Raw genomic sequence first — 14016 nt, 5'->3', positions numbered from 1 at the left:
AAGATCAGTGTTACAGAGAGAGAGGGAGAGATAGAGAGGAATCTTCCATCAGCTGACTCACTCCCCAAATGGCTGCAATGGCCACGGCTGGGCAAGACCTAAGTCAAGAGCTTCTTCCAGGTCTCCTACATGGGTAGCAGGGGCCCAAACACTTGGGCCATCTTTCGCTACTTTCGCCAGTCCTTTAGCAGGGAGCTGGATCACAACTGAACCAACCAGGACATGAACCGATGCTCATATGGGATGGCGGCATCAGAGGCAGTGGCTATACCTGCTACATCCCAACACCAGTCCCTTTGCATAGGTTTTTCAACATACACACTTTCCATGAACTTTCTGAAGGCCCCATGGATATGTAATTTAGTGATCATTTTAGTCAGCATTTGCCACATGGTTGATAAGGATGACCCTCTTAGCCATTTAGACATCTTTTGTGAAATGCCTGTTTAAGTCTTTTGCCCATTTTTTTAAAAATTAGGTTGTCTGGCCTTTTTATTTATTCACAGGAATAATTTACATACTCAGCACAAAAATCCTTGTTAGCTACACTTATTTAAACTACGCTTTCCCAGTATGTAGCTTTGTGACATTTTTTAAATTTTAAAGTAGTTTAAATATCAATCTTTTCCTTTTCTGGGTCCTACTTAAGAAATCTTCAGCTATTGCACAGTCACAGGGATACTCTCTTACCTTTCAGACTCTTTCATCGCATTGTGCACATTTATCACTGTTGATTCAGACTTTATTGATTCATACCTTATGTTTTCCAAAGTTGGTCATCAGGGATCGTCCATGCGATTTCTTTCCACTTTCCTTCACTTCTGGATTCTGAGTAAATAAAGGATATGAATCTTACTCTTTCATGCTTTTGTTTTTTCCTTAGCTTTGCTGGAATGGCAGAGGGATCTTTTCTTCAATTCACCACCAGGTGAGAAGCAAGCAGACCCTGCTTGTTTCCTCCTGCTCCACCCCTCCCATCCTCCAAAAGGCGACCAGGTCTGGTGAGACAGAGGCGCATTGGCAAGGATGCCTGGGCACCAGCCAGGATGTAGCTGCTGCTGGCAGCTTTCCAAAGCTGCGGTCAAGGGCTCTCAGCAACGCCCAGCTGTGCTGGCCCTCATGGTGCCTAATCACCAGGCTGTTCACAATGTAAGCTGTGTCCTTTCAATGCCGGAGTGGGAATAAATCATTTCCAGGTAAAAAGAGATTTAATATCAGAAAATGACCAAAAGTTGTTAAAAGGCAAATCTGCTGAAGAAAGAAAGTGATCACATTGATTGAACATGGCTATTTGGGGTTTTAAAACATTTTTTTAAAAAAATCCAAGGATAGGGGCTAGCACTGTGGCATAGTGGGTAAAGTCACAGCCTGCAGTGCTGGCATCCCATATGGGCGCCAGTTCGAGTCTCGGCTGCTCTGTTTCTGATCCAGTTCTCTACTACGGCCTGGGAAAGCAGTAGAGGATGGCCCAAGTCCTTGGGTCCCTGCACCCATGTGGGAGACCCAGAAGAAGCTCCTGGCTCCTGGCTTCGGATCAGCACAGCTCTGGCCATTACGGCCATCTGAGGAGTGAACCAGTGGATGGAAGACCTCTTTCTCTCTCTCTGCCTCTGCCTCACTGTAACCCTGCCTTTCAAATAAATAAATAAATATTTTTAAAAAATCCAAGGATATCTGTAACAATATGATTATCTTTACTTAAGTAAATTATAAAAAGTATTGTCTGTCCACTGAAATAATGCCCTCTGAGGTGAGCACTGGAAAGAGGTAATGTTCTCTGAGTTTTTCCTCACACAGGTTACTTTTCCAGGTTAGAGATCCTGGCCAACATTCTTTGCTCAAGCTTATATCTTATTAGGGGCCAGAAAATGCACCTTGCTTAAAGATTTAGAAATTCATTCAATTTTTATCCCTAAAAATATTTTAAGTGGTTCATTGTCAATAACATGATATAAAAAGACATCAACAGGCCCCACCTACCCAGGACTCAAGATAAGAAAAGAAGAAATAGATAACCACATAACTGGAATAAATGTGGGTAGGCAAAACCAATTAAAATCACAATGCTGTGAAGGGCATGTGCAAGTGACCATAAACACTAGTCAAAGATATAATTTAGGCATCAGAGGGTGGGAAGAGTCCAGGAACTGGTTGGAAAAAGATAAGTCCAGCATTTGCTGGATTAGTAGAGGTAAGGGCTTCACAGGGTGATGTTAGTTAAGTATTGACTAGTTCACGTGTGTTCATTGCCTTTGAAGAACTATTAATGCTGATCATTAACTGTTCAAAAACTCTGGAATTAAAAAGATAACCAGATATGACCATGGAAGTAACACTTCTCTGCAACTTAGGGACTCAATTCTGCCACTGGGAAGCTACATATCCATTGGCAAGCCTCTTCTCTTGGTCTCAGTTTTCTTATCTGTGAAATGGGGTAGAAATGAACCAATTAACCTATGAATCTCTTTCCACCTCTATTGTTAGAGGGAGCATGTCATTTACTGTCTAAAATAGAACCCTTTGAAAAATTATATGGGGCACTTTTAATAGTAATTACTCCAAGACAACAAAGCACAACTATCTCAGGCAAACTGAAGCATGAGGTCCCCCATATATTAGGCAACTACTATATCTCAAGGATAATGATAAGTGTGCTATATATATTCTCATTTAATATATACAACCATCCCAGAGATAAGCATAATTAAAATTCAACTTTACAGAAAAGAAAAACTGAAATATAGTGAAATTAGATAATGTACCCAAAGTTACAAAAATAGTGACAAAGAGTCTATTTAGCTCCAAGTCTATTCTCTGGCTTCCTTTCCTTCCCCAGCTACTCCCCATACAAGAGATAGATGTCAATAAATACCTATCTCCAGTTCTTAAATTGATTGATTGATTGATTGATTGATTTGAAAGGTAGAGTGACAGAGAGAAAGAGGTAGAGTGAGAGACAGATATATAGATACCTTCCATCCCCTGGTTCACTCCCCCAAATGATCACAACAGCCAGGGTGGGCCAGGGCAAATCCAGGAGCCAGGGACTCCATCCTAGTTTCCTACATACGTGGCAGGGGTCCAAGTACATAGGCTATCTTCTGCTACCTTTCTAGGTGCATTAGCAAGAAGCTGAATTAGAAGCAGAGCAGCTAGGACTGCAACCAGGACTCTGATAAGAGATGCTGGTGTCTTAAGAAGTGGCATAACCAACTGTGCCACCACACTGGCCCCTATATGTCTCCCTGAGCATCTGCACCGTATCTTTCACTGAATTCATGGATAAGACATAGTCCCAGGAACCTGGCAAGAACAACAGCATAGCAAATAAGAGTGATGTAGACACTATCCTCACAGGACTTACATCTAATGGTGGTGACAAACTGTTACAATCCACTGTGGTAAGATGATAATGGGGAATGTTTAGGGCACGTGGAGGCCACCTTAACTTGAGGATTAAAAAATACTTCCAAGAGGATATGATGCAAAAGCAGAAGCCTGAAGATGAGTAGACATTATCTATGTGACATGGGGAATTATGTTGTGGCCAAGAAAGCAGTAAGTACAAAGCCCAAGTAGTAAGACCATGATAGCTTCCAGGAAACAAAGGAAGCAGACCTGTGCCTGTATCTGAACACACATGCATTGGGCAGATGAGTCATTGCTTGGTCCTGAACATAAAGAGAGGATCTCATGGGCTACATTTCTGAATGTGAACTTTTTTTTTCAAACTATGAGCCAACTTTGATAGATTTTTTTTAAATATTCATTCATTTGTTTTTGAAGCAGAGATAGAGACATAGATAAACAGCAAGTTCCCAAGTGTTAGTTAACCAAGTAGATACCCACAATGGCCATGGTCATATCCACAGCAAGGAAATCAATCCAGATCTCCCATGTGGGTGGCATGGACCCAATTATCTGAGATATCACTGTTGCTACCCCAGGTCCACACTGGCAGGAAGCTGGAATAAGGAGCCAGAGGCAGATACTGAACCCAGGCACTCCAATCTGCTACACAGGTATTCTCATTAGTGTCTTAACTGCCAGACCAAATGCCTACCCCTTCAAAGAATTTTTTGAGAGACAGAAAGAGAGAATGAGAGCAAATGAGAGAGAGGCAAATGGACAGGCAGAAATCTCATCAATTGGTTAACTCTCAAAATGCCTGCAACTGTTAGGACTGGGCCAGGTGGAAGTAGAGACCCATGAACCTAAACCAGGTCTCCCAGATGGGTGTAGGGATCTAACTACTTAAGCTATCACTTCCTGCTTGCCAGGGTAGGAATTAGGAAGAAGTTGGAATCTGGAGCAGAGCTGGGCACTCCACTATGGGAAACAGGCACCCCAAGCAACTTAACCACTACTCCAAATGCCCACCCTGAGCCAACTTTGGGTGGTTGAAAACAGGGGAATGACATGACCGGATGCACATTCTGAGCTATCACTATGGTAGTGATATGAATGAGAGATTGGAGAGGGCAGGGCAGCTGAGGGCTGGAGAAGCCAAAGTAAAGACTCATTATGGTGATCCAGGAAGCAGCAGTTCAGATGCAAAGAAAGGAGCAGATCCGAGAACGCTAAAGAATTCCCTCTTGTGTCCACTCAGTTCTTCAAGCCAGGAGGAGCATTTGTTTTTGTTTTTCTGCAAGGTTGCCCAGAGGAAACTGTAAAAGTAGATACCACACCGCATTGCTCAATGATGATCTAGAAAAAAGCAGCTGGAGTGATGTGCTGCCCTGAACCCCACTCACCACATCCTCGGCTTTGGGTCAAGCATGCATCTGCATCTGTCACCGATGCACTTGTCTCAACAGTGCCCTGTTTTACTTGTCCACTGGACCAAAACCCTGACACCTCACAGCCCAGCCTATTGAGGTTCCATTTACTTTACCCTCTCCTAATGCCCACTTCCAGTCACCTAGATTAAAGAGAAAGGAAAAGGAAAAGGGGGATACATTTTGCTCTACAACATCCATAAAATGTGAGGTTTCTTTACCATTTTACCTGGTGGGGAAATAAATCACTGGGCTCTCTTCAAAGAATAGCAAAAGAAAGATGGGTTTAATTTGTTTTCTTAAAAAATAACCAAGATCTATAGTTGTCTTTCTAACTGAACTAATCTATAATGGGGAAAATTCTTCCCCAAGAGCATGAGAAGAAATGACTGGGGCCCAGACTAGCCAACGAGAGTTCACTAAGGACAAGAAGCAGAAAGGAAGGTGGACTAACCAAATGTGATTTTATAGGTATTTGTTGGTTGAAAATAAATAGCTGGAGGAGGAGGAGAAGGGGAGAAACTTATCACTATTTGTAGACATTTTAAGAACATCTGAAATAATAAACTATCAGAGCAGTCAGTAATGTTGTAACTCACCTTTGGTTGCCTCCCCAATATTCCATCTGCCCCTCTAATATGCAGTTTGGAAGGAGCTGACCTTGGCGTCAGTTCCAGGTTAAGTTCTTACTGGCATTGGTATACTGGTGTTATCCTGTACCCTTCCTAATTATTGTTTCAGGAAGGATTAATTTAAGGTTTTGTGTATGAGCTAGGTTGCCCAATTGGAGGTAAGTATGAACTCTGAATTGTTGGTTGGGCCAGATACAGTGACTCAATCTCCAGGCATGGAGTAAGCACCTCTTGGGTTTGTTGGCAATCATCTGGCAACCACCAAGGCAGGAGAAGCAGACATGGGATGACACTAATGGTATGGAGGGACAGCAGAAAGGCAGGTCTCTGACAACACTGCACCTCTTGATTAGGCCCACCCTGAAGACCACTCTGCAAATTTGCCACTTACTTAATGCAACATATTTCTTCATTACTTAAGTCATTTTGAATTAGGTTTTCTATGTTCGGAAACCAAATAGATCTAAGGAACAACCCAGTGGTTGAATGACTGGTTACATTTTTATTGGATCTTGGGAACAATCACCAATGTTAAGTGGTCACTTGAATACCAAGGTGCTGCTTCTAAGTGATTTTTCACGTGGCCTGGGAATGCCTGAGCTCTGGAAGACAAACAACAGGAGCATGGATGGCTGCTACTAGCTTTCCCAAAAACCACATGGATCACCTCCAGGACACAATAAATATCCTTGATGACCTATGGTTGTAACATCAAACAATCCATTTATGAGAAATATTCTTCTTCCTCTCCCATTCATGATATTTTTATTATGAATTAGAGTTAATTTCTCAGCAAAAATCCAAGCCATTCATTCATCTAATGATGATTTGTAAAGGTCTTACAAAGTTCCAGACATTATACAAATGAAGATAACAGTGATTATCAAGGTTGACATAGTCCCTGTCTTCATAGAATCTACAGTCCAGTTGGAAATACAGGTATTAATCAAGAAACTTGGAAACATATAGAAAAAACTTTCATAAAAGAGAATATATAATAGACTGCCATGGAAAATACAAAGGGGATAGCAACCTAATCTGGGAGTTCAAGGAAGTACTCATTAAGGCCATCACATTGAAGCTTGATTTAAGAGACCAGCCAGCAGTTAGCTAGCAGACGTAGGCTTGGAATGTTCCAGGCAGAGAAAATGGAATACTAGATTGTGTCAAATAAAGATCTTTGAGGTTGGTATAATGTGGGAGACAATAGAGCAGGACACTGGGAAGCTCTGACACTGGAGAGAAAGGCAAGAATATTACCATGCAGGGCCTGGAAGTCATGGTTGAAGAATTTGCCATTTATCCAAACCTCGACTCAAAGGCACTGAAGATTTTCAAACACCAGAGTGACAGGATTATATTTATGTTTTAAAAAATCATGCTTTTTTTCTGAGTGAAGATGAGATTGAAGAGAAACAAAGAAGTCTCGGTGAGAGTTGAGAATTGTCTAGATTAGAATACAGCTACAGAGAAATAGAGAGCTGGGAGGCACATTCAGGAGACACAATCAATTGGGCCTGGAGGCAAGCTGAACATGGAGAGGTGGGTGGGTGTAGCTTCTTCCCTCACCAGAGCATGTGCTGGGAAGATCCCTGGATGCTGGGCTCTGTCCTGGTGGTCCCAGCTCAAAAATAATACAGTATTTGAGTCATTCTACCCCAGAACAATCCACGTTTTTAACTATTTCTCACATCATTTTGCAGCAGGAGATTGTCATTTTCCAAGCAAAATGAGGATAGGAAAGTAAGAGACATTTTCACAGGTGACAAGTGATTCGAAACAAAATACAAGGTGCCTTGTTTTTCTTGTTGGAGGACATCGTGTACCTGCTTCAGGTGTGCATTTAAACCTTCATGCGTGGCCTTCAGTAGAGCCCTCACTGTGAAACTATCAGGATCTTCTTTGTCTCGAATTTGAGATTCTTTTAACAGTGACTCCAGTTTTTTCCTTATGAAAGATTCCACCTGATGTTCAGTGGTCCCGTTATTCTGGAAAGAATTAAGTAATGCAAATGATTTCCCTTAAGAAACTCAAAATCAATTAGAATATACCCTTCAATCAAGCCAACATTGCTTTTACAATTTCATTCTCTCTCAGTGGTACTCATTGTAGCATTTTGGTCCTGCCCCTAACAAATCTTATAATAACAATAATTACTGTTTATTAAGAACTCATTCTGCCAGCTAATTTTCATGTAACTGCATTCAACACTCAAGAACTTTATACAGTTTTATTACCCTTTCTCTCTTAGTGATGAAGAATTTGACACTTAGAGAAACTAAGTTGCTGCTATGCTTAATTGTTCCCTCAAAATGTATGCAGTTTAGTCCTCAAAGTTTAATGGTATTTATAGGCAAGGCCTCTGGAAAGTAATTAGGTTGGTTTAGGTCAGTAGGGTGGAGCCCCTGTGGCTGAATCTTGGTGGGTTTTTGAGTAAAGAAGCCACCCAGACATGCACAGACACACATGTTTCTGTCATGACATGATGTAGCCAAGGGAGGCCCTCTACAAAGCCTGCATCATGCTGTTAGGATCTTGCTTCTCCAGAACTATGAGCCAATATAAACCTATTTTCTTTATAAAGCAGGCTGCACCAGGTACTTTATTACAGCAATAAAAAGCTGACTAACACAGTTATTCAAAATTACAAAGCTGCTTTTGGGCAATGGGTTTGCTGCCAGAATAGAGGTATTGTGAAAACCATCCCTAAATCAAAGCCAACATGGGAAAGGAAAAGACTCTTATCAACATCGTTATCATAAGTCATTTAAATTCTAACAAGTCCACCCCTCCTGGCTGTCTGATCCCAAAATGTGGTGGCATCAATAAAAGGACCATTGGAAAATTTGAAAAGAGGCTGCAGAGATGGGAAAAGGCTCCTTCAGTATGGCTGTGTCTCGGGTAAACTGACAGTCAAGTGTGAGCATGGTATCACCATCAACTTCTCCCTGGGGAAATTTGAGACCAGCAAGTATTACGTGACTATCATTGATGCCTCAGGACACAGAGACTTTATCAAAACATGAATGCAGGCATATCTCAGGCTGACTGTGCTGCCCTGTTGTTGCTGCTATGTCAATGAATTTGAAGCTGATAACTCAAGAAAGGGCAGACCCTTAAGTGTGCGCTTCTGGCTTACACACTGGGTTTGAAACAATTGTTGGTATTAGCAAAATGGACTCCACTGAGCCACCCTACAAACAGAAGAGATACAATGAAATTGCTAAGGAAGTCAGCACATACATTAATAAAACTGACCACATGGCTGGCGCCACGGCTCAATAGGCTAATCCTCCACCTGTGGTGCCAGCACACCAGGTTCTAGTCCCGGTCAGGGCGCCGGATTCTGTCCCGGTTGCCCCTCTTCCAGGCCAGCTCTCTGCTGTGGCCCGGAAGTGCAGAGGAGGATGGCCCAAGTCCTTGGGCCCTGCACCTGCATGGGAGACCAGGAGAAGCACCTGGCTACTAGCTTCGGATCAGCGCAGTGCGCTGGCTGCAGCACGCCGGCCATTGGAGAGTGAACCAACGGTAAAGGAAGACCTTTCTCTCTGCCTCTCTCTCTCTCACTGTCCACTCTACCTGTAAAAAACAAAACAAAACAAAACAAACAAACAAAAAAAAAAAAACTGACCACAAGCCTGACATGGTAGCACTTGTGCCAATTTGTGGTTCAAACTGTAACAACATGCTGGAGTCAAGTGCTAATATGCTGTGGTTCAAGTGAAAGTCACCCACAAAGATGGCAATGCCAGTGGAACCACACTGCTGGAAGCCCTGGATTGCATCCTCCCACCAACTAGACTGACTGACAAGCTTCTGCATCTGCCCCAACAGGGTGTCTACAAGTTGGTGGTATCAGTACTGTCCCGGTGGGATGAGTAGAGACTGATGGTCTCAAACTCGTCATGAAGGTAACCTTTGCTCTAGTCAACATCACAACTGAAGTAAAGTCCATTGAAATACACTATGAAGCTATGAGTGAAGCTCTCCCTGGGTTTAATATGGACTTCAATGTCAAGAACATGTCTGTCAGAGATGTTCATTGAGGCAATGTTGCTGGTGACAGCAAAAATGACCTACAAATAGAAGCAGCTGGCTTGACTGCTCAAATGACTGTCCTGAACCATCCAGGCCAAATCAGTGCTAGTTGTGCCCCTGCACTGGATTGTCACACAGCTCACACTGTTTGCAAGTTTCTTGAGCTGAAGGAAAAGACTGATCATCATTCTGGAAAGAAGCTGGGAGATGGCCCTAAATTCTTGGAAATCTGGTGATGCTGCTGCCATCTTTGATACAGTTCCTGGAGGGCCCAGGTGTGTTGAGAGCTCTCTGAGTCATTGTGCTGCTCGTGATATGAGACAGACAGTTGCTCTGGCTGTGATCAAAACAGGAGCTGGCAAGGTCATCAAGTCTTCCCAGAAAGGTCAGAAGGCTAAATGAATATAGCCCTAATCTCTGCCACCACAGAACTGTCTCAGAACTGTTTGTCTCAATTGGTCATTTCAGTTTAAAAGTAAAAGGCTCATTAATGGTAGCAATGCATCATAAAATCTTCAGGAGGAAAGGAGAATGTTTTATGGAACATTTGTTTTGGGATTTTATTTTTTTATTTTTTTCATACTTGACAGTTTTAAGTTATTGGTTTCTAAAATCAGTACTTTGTAAAGGAAATAATGACCAAAAATCTGTCACTGAGTTTTAAGCCCCTTTAAAACAGTTTAATGAGAAAAAAAAAAGTTATGTAACTAGCAAAAAAACTGAGGCAGGATTCCAACTCAGGACTCCAAAGCATTTCCCACTACGCTACAGCATGCTTTAATAAAGAAAAGATGAGGAAAACTTCTGGAGCCAAAGTTTTCTATACATACATAGAAAAATATGTATATTTTCCAAATTTGCTCAAAAATACACTGTTAAAAATCACCTTTACTGAGGGCAAGTGAGTGCTGCAGAAATTCCCAGGCTTGAGGATTGTTATGAAAGGAAATTGCCTTCCTATGTTCAACCCCACTGATTGACCTGTACATCAAAATTATTTTAAGATCACAACTAATTTCAAGGGTTTTAGAAAACAGAGTTACACACACATTCAGATAATAAGTCATAAAACTTTTAACTAACCAAGGAACATAGGTTTCCTTGAAGTTTGCTTGGCACAGCTGTTTGGCCACCTGGTTCTGCCTGACACCACTGGGCTTTAGCTTCTGTGTACGCTTCTCTGCTCTTCCATTGCCTCCACATTTACTTATGTCCAAAACCTTCTATATATTAACACACACAAAGGTAATGAAATGGGTGCTCTTCCACAAAAACAATTCCTACATTTTTCATAAAAGCTTAAGACTCTCTCACTTGCAAATTTATTTCCAGGAGGTTATTATATTTGAACCCTGCAGAATGGTTACATTTCCAACATAACTCATTTTCATAAAATTCTGTAAGCGCAGAGCAAGATAAATGCTACAAGGAGAAGAATGGAGGGAAGGAAAGAAGGAAGGAAGAGAGAGAGAGGGAGGATGGGGTAAAAAAGGAAGGAAAGAATCTACATCAGGATAGGTACAGAATTTCCCTGTATTAATATCACACACATTAATCCATTAACATATACCAAATCAATAAGGCACTTCACTGGAGACCCTCAGGCCCTGATGGACATGCAAAGATGGAGAAGAACTGGCTATTGACATCCTTATGCTAGGAAAAGGATATCCCCAAACACCCTACCCCAGTGTAACGGAGGTTCTGAGAAGGAGCATGGCATTCTCACCTAAGTGGCCAAGGTGGCCTCACAGAACAGACAGGAATTGATGGGGCTCTCATGGAACCGGGAAGAAGCTAAGGGATTTCTTGTCATCCACAGTTCCAGTGAAGAATTTACATGAATAAGGCATGTTCTGAAAACACAGGAATGTGTGAGCTATCGGGAGCAGGAGTTGATGGAGCAGGGTGGTGGCAAAGAAAGTACTTAAAAGAATAGAGGAACTTGAAAGACTTTCTGGATAAATAAGAAGTCAAGTAGTGCTTTGGAAATACAATTAACCTGGCAATGTGTACTCAAGAGAAAGGGTATCTGCAGATGAAAAGCCAGGCACACTGGTCCCCACTGCAGGTATTAAGTACTTAGTCTAGCATGCTGGGAGATTTAATAAACATGAGTATTTGGAGCAAAATGCATTGTACAAGAAACAAGTACATACTGAACTCCTTCTGTTCTGTCAGGTGCCAGGTGAAAAACATTAATAAGAAACAAGCCCACTGTCACAGAACCCACCGTGTCACAGAGAATATCAACATATCAGTGGATAACCACACCTACAGGTACAAGTAGAGTGACCAGTATAAGGAGGGCCATGGGTGCACACAGGAGGGAACTTTACCCTGCCTGTGGAATTCAAGACTTGAAGAACAGAAGACACCTGAGCCAAGTCTTAGAAACTAGGTAGATCAATTTCCTGTGACCTCTATAATAAATTACCACATATGTGGAAGCTACAAACAACAGAAATGCATTTTCTTAAAGTCTGGAGGCCAAAAGAATGCAATTAAGGTGCTGCTCTCCTTTAGAAGTTGCTAAGGGAAGAGCCTTCCCTGCCTCTTCCAACCGGTGCTGGTTCCAAGCAGCTGCTTCTGGCAGTGAAACTCTAATCTCTGCCTGGTTCTTCTCATGGTCTTCTCTTGCATGCCTCCCCCTTCTTTCTGAGTCTTCTCCTCTTCTTGTGAGGACAACTGTCATTGGATATAGGACCAACATCTGTGGTCATACTATACTAAACACACCCAATCTCACTGGATATAGGGCCCAGCTGCTTAATCCAGGCTTATCAAGGATCTTGAACATAATTACATCTACAAAGACACTGTCTCCAGACAAGGTCACATTTATAGGTACTAGGGTTGAGACTTGGATTTGTCTTTTGATGGGCACAATTCAACCTACTACAGTGAATAAGAGTTGATCATCTTTAGAAACATGCCAGGGGATTCCAATTCAATCCCATCAAGGTGGCATGTACCAATGCCATCTCACTAGTCAAAGTGATCAGTTTCAATTCATAATTGATCATAGTGATGGGATTAAGAGACAAAGGGATCACATAAACAAGACTAGTGTCTGCTAATACTAACTGATAGAATCAAAAAGGGAGGGAAAGATCCAACATGGGAAGTGGGATACACAGCAGACTCATAGAATGGCAGACGTCCTAAACAACACTCTGGCCTCAGAATCAGCCCTTAAGGCATTCGGATCTGGCTAAAAAGCCATTGAGAGTATTTCAGGCATGAAAAGTCAAGACACTCTGGCAAAAAAAAAAAAAAAATGACCTAAATGAAAAATCTCTGCGAGTGAGATCCCAGTGGAAAGAACAGGGCCATCAAAGAAGGAGGTACCTTTCTCTGAAGGGAGGAGAGAACTTCCACTTTGACTATGACCCTATCGGAATAAGATCAAAGTCAGCGAACTCTAAAGGCTTCCATAGCCCTGGCAACTCATGACTAGAGCCTAGGGAGATTACTGATGCCATGAACAGGAGTGTCAAATTGTTAAGTCAGCAACAGGAGTCACTGTGTACTTACATCCCATGTGGGATCTGTCCTTAATGTGTTGTCTAATGTGCAGTGATGCTATAACTAGTACTGAAACAGTATTTTTACACTTTGTGTTTCTGCGTGGGTACAAACTGATGAGATCTTTACTAATTATATACTGAATCGATCTTCTGTATATAAAGATAATTGGAAATGAAAAAAAAAAAAAAAACCCTGGTGTTAAATTGGAAATGGCATAGAAAATTAATTAATTTTTTTAAAAAAATATTATTATGTAGAATCTCTGTCTTTAATGTGCTGTACACTCTTATTTAATGCTATAACTAGTACTCCAACAGTATTTTTTTCACTTTGTGTTGCTATATGGGGGCAAACTGATGAAATTGTTACCTAATATATACTAAACTGATCTTCTGTATATAAAGAGAATTGAAAATGAATCATGATGTGATTGGAAGGGGAGAGGGAGCGGGAAAGGGGAGGGTTGTGGGTGGGAGGGAAGTTTTGGGAGGGGGAAGCCATTGTAACCCATAAGCTGTACTTTGGAAATTTATATTCATTAAATAAAAGTTTAATTAAAAAAAAGAAAGAAAATAAAGGACACTATAAAAAAAAAAAGATCTCTGTCCTTAATGTGTTGTTCAATGTGAATTAATGCGATAACTAGTACCAAAACAGTACTTTATACTTCGTGTTTCTGTGCAAACTGTTGAAATCTTTACTTAGTATATACTAAACTGATCTTCTGTATATAAAGATAATTGAAAATGAATTTTGATGTGAATGGGATGGGAGAGGGAGCAGGAAATGGGAGGGTTGCAGGTGGGAGAGAAGTTATGGAGGGAAAAGCTGCTATAATCCAAAAGTTGTACTTTGGAAATTTATATGTATTAAATAAAAGTTAAAAAAAAAAGAAATTACTAACTCATTTGGGATGCAATCAATCATGTTATATAAATCACACAAAATATTGCCTGGAATAGTCCAGTTGTGGAAAGATGACAGAAATCATGCTCAAAGCTTTGAGATGTATGTACAACAGAGACTGAAGACTGAAT

General features: G+C 41.3%; 1 protein-coding gene and 1 pseudogene across 1 annotated transcript in view; one reads left to right on the top strand and one right to left on the bottom strand.

Annotated features, from left to right (window-relative positions):
- The window catches only part of PLCH1 (phospholipase C eta 1), a 287303-nt gene that overhangs the window by 30031 nt on the left and 243256 nt on the right, over positions 1-14016 (bottom strand). The window contains exons 12-13 of the mRNA XM_062212704.1: positions 7237-7398; positions 757-828 (exon numbers count right to left, since the gene is read on the bottom strand). Of these exons, the coding sequence (XP_062068688.1) occupies positions 757-828; positions 7237-7398 (234 nt within the window). The remainder of the gene's footprint in view (positions 1-756; positions 829-7236; positions 7399-14016) is intronic.
- Positions 8133-9850, top strand: LOC133749230 (elongation factor 1-alpha 1-like; annotated as a pseudogene).

Source organism: Lepus europaeus, chromosome 2 (genome assembly GCF_033115175.1).
Source record: "Lepus europaeus isolate LE1 chromosome 2, mLepTim1.pri, whole genome shotgun sequence".
Lineage (NCBI taxonomy): Eukaryota > Metazoa > Chordata > Mammalia > Lagomorpha > Leporidae > Lepus > Lepus europaeus.
The sequence above is the reverse complement of the archived record's forward strand: the minus strand, read 5'-3'. Positions and strand labels throughout refer to the sequence as shown.